The sequence below is a fragment of the Babylonia areolata genome, chromosome 18 (genome assembly GCF_041734735.1).
Source record: "Babylonia areolata isolate BAREFJ2019XMU chromosome 18, ASM4173473v1, whole genome shotgun sequence".
In the NCBI taxonomy this organism is placed as follows: Eukaryota; Metazoa; Mollusca; class Gastropoda; order Neogastropoda; family Buccinidae; genus Babylonia; species Babylonia areolata.
Genome location: NC_134893.1, coordinates 4,937,583 through 4,949,783, shown reverse-complemented (window position 1 = coordinate 4,949,783; position 12,201 = coordinate 4,937,583). Strand labels below are relative to the sequence as shown.

The following is a 12,201-nucleotide window of genomic DNA, read 5'->3' as shown; positions in this document are numbered from 1 at the left end:
GTGAGTTGTGTGCGTGTGCGAGTGTATGTACGTGTGTGTGTGTGTGTGTGTGTGTGTGTGTGTGTGTGTGTGTGTGTGTGTGTGTGTGTGTGTGTGTGTGTGTGTGTGTGTGTGTGTGTGTGTGTGTACGTTCTTTAGTTGAACTGACACCTTTTCACTAATAATGATATAAAACGTGGAGCGGGGAGTGGGGAGGGGAACCGTGCCGTGTAGAGAAATAGTCACTGCTGTGCCGTGTGTTTGTGCGTGCGTGCGTGCGTTCGTGTGTGTGTGTGTGTGTGCGCGCGCGCGCGCGTGCAAACGTGCCTAAGTTACATCTAAAAATAGTGCTGCGAACGAAAATTAACGCTGACCGAACAAAATGTTTAGCGTCACAAAGTTACTGATCTACGATAAGGTGGAAAGAAAAGAACAAAAGAGAAACAAAAAGACACATACAAAAGACAATGTACACACAGAAAGCACCACCTACCCGTTGAATAGAAAGAGGGCAGTTGAAATCTTTGCCCCCTTGCATGCGAAACCCCCATGGAGTATTGGGGTCAATCCTCTCCAGTTTGGCTTCCAAGGTCAGCACCGACATGGCGGCAGTCGGCTCACACACACACACACACACACCTCCCTCTTAGAATTAAAAAAAAAAAATCAATCCCTAATTCAGTAAAACTTATCGACCACAAGTTTCCGCTACAGACACCTCCGAACCAGCATCACAGCAGAGCGAGAAAGAAAACAGCCACAAGCGAGTAGTGTACTGCCAGGCCGGACGGGCGCCCCGACTTGCCAAAAGATCGAGCGTTTCAATATTTTTGCTGTGTGTGCGCGCTCGTGCACCTTCCCTGGAACATGTTTTCAGGTAGGCAAGGCGCGTGCCGACTCAGTTTTGCACACGGCACTACAAAGGTAGATGGGACGACTACTATAAACGGCAGTAGCCTGCCTCTCGTGTCAGCAGCAGCAGCAACAGCAGTAGCAGTATGTGTGAGCTGAAAGGGCAAGAGAAAAAGAGAGGGATGGCAAAGGTGTTTTCATTATCATATCAGTTGTGTCTCGTCTGTTTCTTGGAATCTGTTTTGTTAACGTAATAGATTATAGTTATCAGACAATATCGACACGTGAATGCGTTTATGACAGAGTTCAAGGGCGTTCCAGTGTTGTTGGACGGGATATTTTAATACTTTTTAAGTGGGTTAAAAGTGCAGAGAATCTACTGTCGGGAAGAGTAGAGGTGTGTGTGTGTGTGTGTGTGTGTGTGTGTGTGTGTGTGTGTGTGTGTGTGTGTGTGTGAGATGAGAGAGAGAGAGAGACGTACACGTAGACGAAGACGTTTTATCCATATATGCCATAGCCCCTTAGATGGGGGTACACATGGAACTGATATACAGTCGCATATCAATACAAAGAAAAATTACGTTACATAACTTGAGCACTGGGTTGTTTAAATACTCTGTGTAAATATAAAGCAAAATGTTGTACAATAGTTTCGTACGTAGACGACAATAACAGAATGAGTTTAGATAAACAAGGCTGTCTATAAAATTTGAGTTGAATCAATTGTTCTGTAATATTTCTCAATGCTGGACAACTGAGCACAAAATGGAACTCATCTTCAGTTGATTCTTTGCATCAGTATTACAAATTGCATCATATTACAATTGTTTGACTGCCTATAGCGATACTGATGAGTCAAACATCAGAGACGCCAAATCAAAAGTTCGTCATTAAATATTTCAAACCTCTAGCAATATGTATACGCATATAGATTGGAACACTATGTAAATTATTGATCATTCTGTATACATCAAGTTGAATCTGTCACTGTCCTGGATATGAGAATTCCAACTTTACCATTTACTATCAACCAGTCGTTCGCGGAACACACGAATAAAAACATCATGTTTACATCTTCAACACCTTCATTTAGCCATACAAACCAAAACCGTATTCATATAATTTCTTTCTAACATTTGAAACCCAATTTCTTCTACCCTTATTATCTAATTCTGACAACATTTTGTATGCTTTATAAGGCGGCAGTCTGTACGGTTCATCCATTTGTGTTAACTTGAGCCAATACTAAATACATTTAACAGTAGAGAGCAACGATATTGGGTATCTGTCTGTCTCACCAATTTTTTTCAAAGCATATAGATGATTTTTTCCACATCGTATGGTAGCAGAGGCAAGACCCCATAAATCTTCCCCGTACTGTATCATAGGCTGGATTTGAGAATCAAACATTTTTAGGAATAATTTCAGAGATTCATTTTGTACTAATGACAATTTCTTCATAACATATAACAATGCATTTTTTTGCTCCACACAAGGTTTTTAATGCAAATGTGTAGAAAACGTGTAGAAAAATATATACCTAAATATTTGTATACATTTACAAAGGGCATTACAGTTCCATTATATGTCCATCTTTCTCTTACAGACAAATAACCTCCCTTTCTAAATACAATTATTTTACTTTTACTCATAATTACTTTTAGTTGCAAAGAAGCAGCTGCTCGGTGTAGACTATTCATCTGACTTTGTAACCTTATTTCTGTTTCTGATATTAATACAACATCATCAGCTAAAAGAAGAATGGAATTTTCTAAAACATCGGCTGTGAATGTTGCACCGTACCTTCCATTTTTGAATACTTCCTCTATCAGTTCATTAACGAATAAAGATAACAAAACTGGACTACAAATATCACCTTGTTTAACCCCAGATGTACAATTGATGTATTCTGATAAAGCAGCACCACATCGCACCCTTGCCTTTACAGAATCGTACATACTCATAATACATTCATAAATCTTTCCACGTTTTCCATTTTTCAATAAAAGAGGCCAAAGTATACTTCTGTTGACAGAATCAAAGGCTTTCTCAAAATCAATGAAAGCAACATATAATTTGCGGTTCGAAAAAAATTGTTATGTATGAAAGCCATCAATGTAAACATATGTTCCACAGTAGTGTAAATCCGCTTAAATCCGGCTTGGAATTCTCCTGTAATAGTTCCTCCACCCATTCCTGGAGTCTCCTATTTATTACCGCGCTATATAATTTGCTACATACGTCAGTTGCACAGGGAAATTCCTCTATAATCATTGGTGTTGTATGTATCACCTTTTTTGTACAATGGAAGAACAGTTGACTCAGTCCAACTTTCAGGATAAATACCTCTATTAAATAAAGAATTAAAAAAAAAACTTAAGCAGGAAGTCCACAACTAAATTAGATTGGCATGCATTCTTTAACAATTCACCTATAATTCCATCTGGTCCTGCAGCTTTATGCTTCTTCAATTTTCTCAAAGCAAATAAAATTTCCTCTATTGAAACTACGACGATCCAAATTGTCGTTAACATCATTATCTATGAAATCCTCTTCGTCATTGTTGCTCTCATTATTTTCATCAAACCTCAGTGATAGATTACTAATATGATCTCATTTTTTTCCTAACAATTCTTTAAAATGTTGAAACCATTTATATATACTAATATTATGCTTAGGTTGTTTTCTCTTCCTTGTTATTTTGTGTATGGAGTTCCAGAATTCTTTCTGATTTTCTATTGAACGTTGTCATTCCATTAACAAGCACCATTAAACTGTCTTTCTTCTCTTTTCAACATGATTGTGTTTGTATTCACGTCCAGCTCTACAGAAGGAATCTCGATCGGGTGGAAACAAAGTAGGACGAGACTTTTTTTTAACAAGTTACGAACATTTCTTTTACAATCTCGACATTCCTTATCGTACCAGTCATCAGTAATTCTTCACATTATTTACTTACACGTATCTGCTTTTTCATACATTTTTCTGCACACTTAATACAGTCATTGAAAACACTTAATGCCTCGTTAATACTGATATCAATCATATTCAAAGCCATTTCCATTTGTGTTTGTATTTCCTCCGAACAAATCGTGCTGTCAAAAATATCTGCAGATTCTTCCCGCCATACGAACTTATCAACCATAGAAGTGTGATTGTCTTTATCCTCACTGAATTTAATACATAATTCTAATGGCATCATCTTTTGCATCATCTTCAACAGCCCCTGGCGCTCAACATCATATCATTTTCAGATAAAATAAAATTCAGCATTATCATCTTGACCACACACACACACACACACATCCCACTCGCAGACCGAAAAAAGGGAGACAGTTAACTTTTGGTGGAAGGCAGCAAACCTGAATTGTATAAATCGGCACTTGCCTCCCTTACATTACTATATGGTTGGTGTGTGTGTGTGTGTGTGTGTGTGTGTGCGTGTGTGGTGCAGTTTCATTCTTATTATATTTCATTCATTTGCGTTCTATGTATCTTTCATTTTTCACTTGATTTATATATATATATATATATAGAAAGAGAGAGAGATATATATATATATCGAGTCATTGTTCAGTGCTGAAGGCTCAGCTACGCTGGACTGGTCATGTCATCAGAATGGACGGCAGCCGCATCCCCAGGCAACTAATGTATGGTGAGCTCAAGGAGGGCCAACGCAGACAGGGAAGGCCCAAACTGAGGTACAAAGACACCCTGAAGAGCAACCTCAGATGGTGCGGCATCCAGCCACGCAAGCTTGAAGCCTCTGCTGTGGGCAGATCTTACTGGAGGTCTCTCACCTCCACAGCAACAGCTGCCTTTGAAGAGGACAGACGACTGCGTCTTCTATTATTAAATATGTCTATTTTTTTCTTTTTTTTTGTACTGAAAGTTTTGGCTTTCCTGTTTACTTCATGAGTATGAATCAGAGTGAGAACTTGATACGCACAAGGACACGGCAACCACACACATGCAGACAAGCTGACACACCACATACACACGAATATGCGTTCGCATACCTACACACCACTCAGAGAGACACTCATACATACACACCGTAGCACACACACACACATACGCCCCCCCCCCCCCACACACACAGAGGTGGAAGGAAACAAAGAAACAAATCAAATCAAATCAAACACACACACACACACACACGTGACACAGGTTTTAAACAATGATTTATTGCTGCAAAGAAAACCAACGAAATCCGAAATAAAACCAGCATTCATGATCATGACACAGACAACTGATCGGCAAAAAACAGTACGTATCACTATCAACATCAGTGTCAAATCCAAACGACCCCAGTATACTGTGTAAACGAACCCATGTATACCGTGTACAAAGTTAATACATACTGCCATGGAATAAAGCAAAAACAAAACAAAATGAAAAAAAAGAAAAAGAAAACGAAATGCCGCAAAAGATTAACATGTGCATAGGTGCATATCATACACAGGAAATTAATAATAATGCGGGGTCGGGTTTAGTGGGAAAAAAGAAATAAAAAGAATAGGTTGAAACGGGTCGTGTACCGACCAGGCCTCTCGGTATATCCACAGAAAATCAACTGATGATTATAACAAAACATGCACATTGCATAAAGCCCTTACAGATCGTCGCACGGATGGATGAGAGGGTTAATAACACATGGGACTAATGGAGGATAAATTAAGAATTATATCAACAACCAGTATGCCATGAAGATGAACAGCGGGATACTTTGCATATCCGATAAAAACAGTTTGTCGAAATGTTCTGGGGATATGTGTGCCAGCGCCCCACCCCCTCCCCTACCCCTGCCCCCCAAAGAACAGTAAAAACACACTCAGAACTGCTATGTCTTATTGCTCACTGAAATTCTCCACCTCAAGACGTTGCTCTGTTCCCACAAGACGGGTCACCACGAGACACAGGGCCTTTTTGCTTACACCGGCCCTTCTGTGCTTGCATCAGTGCGCGAGGTATGTGGATGCACGGTGTGCTCGAGACATACCCCACGCACTGTAAAGGTCAAACAGACAGAACAGACCCTTGGCTTCTTCACGTTCACAGAGAACCAAAATGTCAAACCGCCTTGCCCTTCTTTTTGTTTGTGGTGTGCACCAGTGTCAAAGTGATAGAGAATTCATATAGTCGCCACAGCGAACGCGAAAGCAAGCCGAAGGGGGACAACTCCCACCAGTGTACAGTGTATTGGGACGAGAAGGAACGCTTCTGCAAAATACTGTCTTTCATTATCCGCATGCAGTGTTTCAAATACATCATGGTGCGAATTGCATTTTTTTCGTTTATTTATTTATTTATTTATCCACAATAGATTCATCATGTTTACTGGTTCATGCGGATGGATATGCTTTTGTAATTTTCTTTCGGATTTTCATTCACAGTCAAAATGAATAAAGAACAGCAGGTATCATTATAAACAAGTTACAAGGCAGAATATTTGTGGCGCTTGTGTTCTGCGATTATTTGCCAACACCGTCTAGTTCGCGCTGAAATGTTTACACGTGAAAGAAAACTAACTTGCCTTCGTTTGAGGACCGTGCATCTGCGTGCTTTCATTTACACACACACACACGCATACACATGTACTGGCTGATAGCAGTGAGTAGCACTGCAATAACATCTCTACACAGCTTAAAAGCAAATCACTGTGGATTCTCTTCCATAACGTGCAAACTTTCACCAACCGAAAAGCGTCAGTGAAAAGCGAGTCACACAACCAAACCAACAACTAACGGAGAACATGAGGAATGAATTCAAACCAAAAAATATACATCAATGACTTTCTTTTAGATCGCCTTTTGTTGTTTAAGCATTTGTAAAGGAATCGTAATGCACCTGGTTGGCTTTATTCACCCATTGTCTGTTTTATTTTCGTGTCTTTTATCTGTCTATTTATTCATTTATTTATTCACCAGTTTATCAATCTATCTATCTTTTTTTGCTGCCCACAACAGCAACGTTGTCATAGTGATGTTTTATGTAGTTGGCCTACTTTTTCCTGGTGAGCAATACAGAGTGAAACAACGAGCTAAATAAATAACAGAACTGGACGTGGCTTCGGTGAGAAAACAAAGCATGATTCTGCTGCTTTGAGGGAACTTGAGGGGACAAATTGTGTATTAGTAAAACAGAATACTAGTTGGTAAAGAGGGAAACCTTCTCTGGCTATTCCTTCTGAATTCTTGGCACATGTGAGAAAGAAAAACATCGTAATGAATAAGAGATCTTTTAAATGCGGTTTTGTTGTTTAAAATTCAAATAGCTCTGATGTTTTTCTTTTCCATACTTTATAACGTGTCTAAACATGGAAATAGCTTGCTAACTAAGGACACACAAATAACTATTTGATTTAACAAACGGGTTAGGTGTTGTATGGCCAAAATTAGAGAGGAACAGAACATAATAAGAAGAATGAAAATGGAATAAAACAAAAGAAAACAGTCACGAAGAGAACAGAACAGACTAGGGCAGTACAGACGACAACAGAATTATAAAAATTTAATGACAGAACAGAAGAAAACAGAATGACGCCCACATGATATGGCCTGTCGACACCTCATCAGCAAGCATGGGCCACCTAAAAGAAGAAAGGAGAAGAATAAAAAAGACCCCCCCCCTCCCTCCCCCCCCCCCAAAAAAAAAGAGGGAATAGAATAGAAGAAAACAGAAAATAATAAAATCATATACATTAAGCATAAAACAACACAGAATGGCCCACCCCCCAAAAAAAAAAAAAAAAAAAAAAAAAAAAAAAAAAAGAAAAAAAAAAAGAGAAAAAAAAGAAAAGAAAAAAGGAGACATAAGAAAAACGAACAGTGAGGAGAGGGGCGGGGCGGGGTGAGGGTGTGGGCGGCACTCAGGGCTGTATGCGGACGGATGACGTCACGGGGACGCCGCGGAAGGGACGGATGACGTCACGCTAGGCAAAACAAGGGCCGCTAGTAGAGCAGGACACTACTTCCCGAACGTCAGCGTTTCGCCAGCTCCCCTTATCTGAAACAGCAAAACGAACACAGGATGTAAATTCACGTCAAGCCACGTGGTTTTCAGTGCCCAAAACAAGTTTCTGCACGCATGCTACGTCACGCCTTCGTATCTGGATGTTGCCTTTGAATCAATCAATGCTTGACCAGAGTCAGCTCTATCCATGAAACTAATGTGTGGACATTCTCGTGTTAGAAAATTTCTCTTTTTATCGTTCTCTTTGTTTCTGGTTGCCTTCCTTTGTTTCTTTCAATGCTCTGTTCTTTGTTATCCAGTCACGGAAACCCGATTTGCTCTCCGCCTCTCACCCTCCAAATGAACTGTATTTTGCTCATTTCGTTTATTTATTTATAGTCTGTTTATCTAGGATGATGTTATTTGACTGAAAACGAATCATAATATTAGTAGTAGTAGTATTGTTATCATCATTCTTATTTCTATCATCATGATTTTTACTTAGAAATCATCATTTCTGAATCATTTTGTGATGTTAATGTACTGTCATTTTAACTGGGTGAAACTTGAATGTCTGCTTTTTGTAATTTCATCATTGTGACTTGTGATTGGTGTTTGTTTAGCGTGTTAAATGGAATGTAGCTAGTTACTGACATATCTTTTTTCATGATCAGTAAGAATTTTGTCCGTGTCCATGTGAGGTTGAATTATTTTGTGAAATAACTGATGTGTGCAATCAGAGATTTCGTGAAAGCTCTGACGGCCAGAGAAAGAGACTACGGAGAGAGAGAGAGAGAGGGACAGACAGACAGACAGACAGACAGTCGAACATACATACATACAGACAGACAGAGGATACCTGTAGGTAGGGACGGCCACCATGTTGGGTCCAGGCGGCTGCGCTTTCCTCCTGGCATGTGTCTCACAGTACAGCTTGCCTTCCACCACAAAGTATCCTGCACACACACACACACACACACACACACACACACACACCTCCAGTATCAGAATCGAACATGGGAGGCTTCTCGCTTCTCGGTAGCTGCTCTTAACGCCGGGACCACCTCCTGCCTCAGTGGCGGCACCGGAGGTCTACAATTGGCACCAGACACAATGGTCTGAGAACGAAGCTTACCGGCCTCCCGCCATGCACACCTTGAATGTGTTAAACACACGTGTGTGTATTCCGCGCACTGGCCATGTTAACACAGTATAGTGCCACAGAGTTACGAGCGGATAGTGGTATCAGAGTTGCTTTTTCCTCACCCCTTTCCAGCATATCGCAAAGCGTGCTTTGGATATCTATCTATCTTCTATCTGTCTATCTATCTAAATCTCTCTCTCTCTCTCTCTCTCTATATATATATATATAAATGTGTGTGTGTGTGTGTGTGTGTGTGTGTGTGACGTGCGTGCGTGTGTGTGTGTGTGTGTGTGTGTGTGTGTGATGTGCGTGCGTGCGTGCGTGCGTGTGTGTGTGTGTGTGTGTGTGTGTGTGTGTGTGTGTGTGTGTGTGTGTTGTGTGTGTGTGTGTGTGTGTGTGTGTGTGTGTGTATGTCAGTGCCTCAGTGTGTGTGTGTGTGCGTGTGTGTCACATTGTGTGTGTGTGTGTGTGTGTGTGTGTGTGCGTGTGTGTGACAGTGTGTGTGTGTGTGTGCGTGTGTGTGTGTGTGTGTGTGTGTGATTTTAAACTTCATCGTAGCCATGAGTTATTTCACGTACGGGATGTAAACGCTTCGCACAGTATCCAGGCTCCCAACTCTATCTAGAAACTTCGACGGAGTATTAGTATCGAACATGGGAAGCTTCTCGCTTCTTGGCAGCTGCTCTTAACCGCGGGGCCACCGCCTTATTGGCGGTAGCGGGGGGCTACAATTGGCACCAGACATAATTATGTCGGTGTGAGAATGAAGCTCAGTTACCGGCCTTCCGCCACACACACCTTGAACGTGTAAAACACACGTGTGTGTATACCGCGCGCTGGCCGTGCACGGTGAGCACAGTGCCACGACGGACCATGGTTTGAGACAACACGAGTGGATAGTGATATCGGAGTTCCTGATTCCTCGATGGCACGAGTTTGCACTAGATCGCAAAGCCGGCGCGCTTTGGTCCTGTGTGTGTGTGTGTGTGTGTGTGTGTGTGTGTGTGTGTTGTCTTCAGTTTAACGTCTTTCCACTTGAAGTGATATTAGTATGTGTGTGTGTGTGTGTGTGTGTGTATGTGTGTGTAATTGCGTGCACGCGCAAGCATGTGTGTTCGCGTGAGTGCGAGCTTGTGTGTGTGTGTGTGTGTGTGTGTGTGTGTGTGTGTGTGTGTGTGTGTGCCGGTGTGTGTGTGTGTGCACGCGCGCGCGCGCACGCGCAAGCATGTGTGTTCGCGCGAGTGTGGTGTCGTGAGCGGCGCGCCGCGCCGACAATGCACGTGCGTGTGCTCAGTCGCATGCGTAGGGTGAGCGTGCACTTACCTTTCTGTTTGAGGTTCATGCCGCAAGACTCACACTTGAAGCAGCCCATGTGGAAAGGCACCCCGTTGGCTTTCACGATCACTCCTCTGCAAACACACACACACACACACACACACACGGTGTTGTCATTCTACATGCTGGACGCAAAAAGATGTCACTCAGATTTCCGTTGGTTACAAGAGCCATGTTCTGAAACTACGTTTTAAACTGAGAAAGTGCACGAGCAGAACAGAAAGATGATTGTGATCAGAAGAAGCAACAGGGTCAGAGATCTTTCTCTTTTCAGATCCCGTCATTGTGGAACCGGCAAACTGCCAGAAAATTGATGACATTTTGTACCGCTGAAATCTTTCAAGCCTCCTCTGAAAACACATATTTTCCAACCTTAGTAATTTTTTCAGCGCTGGTCTTGATGTGATCTGGTACCAAATGCATGCTTATTGTGGGGAAGCCGTCTGCCATGTGTTTGTGGAGGGATGCATTCGTGTGTGCGTGCATGCTTGAGTGCGTGTTGCAGGCATGCGTTTTCTGGAGGGCGTTATGGGTGGTGGGTGGTTTCCAACTGATGTTCAGGTGCGTGGGTGTATTCTGGCACGTGCGTCCATGTGTGTGTGTGGAGAGAGGAGGGTATTGATGGGTGAGACGGTGAACTGGGAACGAAATGTAAAGCCCTTTGAGCGGCAGTATTTCTGGAGAAACGCGCAAAATAAATGTCCATTATTACCATTTTCATGATGTGATGATGATGATGGAGATGAAGAAGAAGACTGAAGAAGAAGAAGGAAGGAAGAAGAAGGAAGACGACGACGAAGAAGAAGGAATAAGAATCAAAATAACCGTAGAGGAAGAGAGACAGCCGAACAGGGCCGACCTGACTGCCGTGTGATAGGAATGAAGAAAGAATAAGATGAATAAAAAGACAGACGGCACAGGGAAAAACAGAGGGAACGATAGCGGGACAGACAGACGGACGGACGGATAGACAGACAGACAGACAGACACTCACGTGGCCAGCATGTCGCAGGCCCCACATCTCATGGATGGTTGCTGAGGTTTCTGCTGGCCTGGGGGTTTGGCCACAGGGGCCGACACTGACCGGAACCCGGGCATCGCTCCTCCTGGATGGAAGGGGAAAGGGAACAGATGAAGGGAGGAAAGAATGACGAATATTTATTTTTTCTGTCTTCTTCTCTTTCTTTCTTCTTCTTCTTCTGCGTTCACTCGTATGCACACGGGTGAGCTTTTACGTGTATGACCGTTTTTATCCCGCCATGTAGGCAGCCATACTCCGTTTTCGGGGGTGTGCATGCTGGGTATGTTCTTGTTTCCATAACCCACCGAACGCTGACATGGATTACAGGATCTTTAACGTGCGTATTTGATCTTCTGCTTGCATATACACACGAAGGGGGTTCAGGCACTAGCAGGTCTGCACATATGCTGACCTGGGAGATCATAAAAATCTCTACCCTTTACCCACCTGGCGCCGTCACCGTGATTCGAACCCGGGACCCTCAGATTGACAGTCCAACGCTTTAACCACTCGGCTATTGCGCCTGTCTTCTCTTTCTTTCTATTTTTTTTATTATTTATTTATTATACTTTCTGCTGCCCCATCATCTGCACCGTTTCATTAGCATTACTCTCACGCCGCTCATCACTACGAGTCTCTCTCATGTGACTAAGTTCTAGCGCCTGCAGTCCAGCCGGGAGGCTGCACAGCAGAGGAGACCCTGCTGATCACTTCGGTGGTGTTCAGTAGAGCCTGATCTGACTCAGCATTCGCAGAACACCACTTACTAAGCCACCCTTTCCTGACAACAATAATCGCTTAGTCGCGGAGCCAGACTGAGTGAGCGTCCTCTCCAGAAATGGAGACCACCGCCGCTTCCTTCCGGTGACAGTCCCACGTGAATCTGCCGACACTGGAGACATTGACAGGACTAGTA

At 42.6% G+C, this 12,201-nt stretch overlaps 2 protein-coding genes and 1 long non-coding RNA gene across 5 annotated transcripts in view; all 3 read right to left on the bottom strand.

Moving 5' to 3' along the window:
- LOC143292377 (PDZ and LIM domain protein 7-like) overlaps positions 1 to 816 on the bottom strand; it is a 34,558-nt gene extending 33,742 nt beyond the window's left edge. The window contains exon 1 of one of the 2 annotated variants that reach the window (XM_076602596.1): positions 473 to 816. In XM_076602596.1, the coding sequence (XP_076458711.1) occupies positions 473 to 583 (111 nt within the window). In that variant the 5' untranslated portion in view covers positions 584 to 816. The remainder of the gene's footprint in view (positions 1 to 472) is intronic. The other variant, XM_076602595.1, reaches the window with a different exon arrangement.
- The window catches only part of LOC143292380 (uncharacterized), a 122,043-nt gene that overhangs the window by 85,737 nt on the left and 24,105 nt on the right, over positions 1 to 12,201 (bottom strand). The gene's annotated exons all lie outside the window — the stretch shown is intronic.
- LOC143292376 (PDZ and LIM domain protein 3-like) overlaps positions 4,999 to 12,201 on the bottom strand; it is a 28,755-nt gene continuing 21,552 nt past the window's right edge. Inside the window, exons 6-9 of one of the 2 annotated variants that reach the window (XM_076602593.1) lie at positions 11,259 to 11,370; positions 10,253 to 10,338; positions 8,645 to 8,741; positions 4,999 to 7,839 (exon numbers count right to left, since the gene is read on the bottom strand). In XM_076602593.1, the coding sequence (XP_076458708.1) occupies positions 7,836 to 7,839; positions 8,645 to 8,741; positions 10,253 to 10,338; positions 11,259 to 11,370 (299 nt within the window). In that variant the 3' untranslated portion in view covers positions 4,999 to 7,835. The remainder of the gene's footprint in view (positions 7,840 to 8,644; positions 8,742 to 10,252; positions 10,339 to 11,258; positions 11,371 to 12,201) is intronic. The other variant, XM_076602594.1, reaches the window with a different exon arrangement.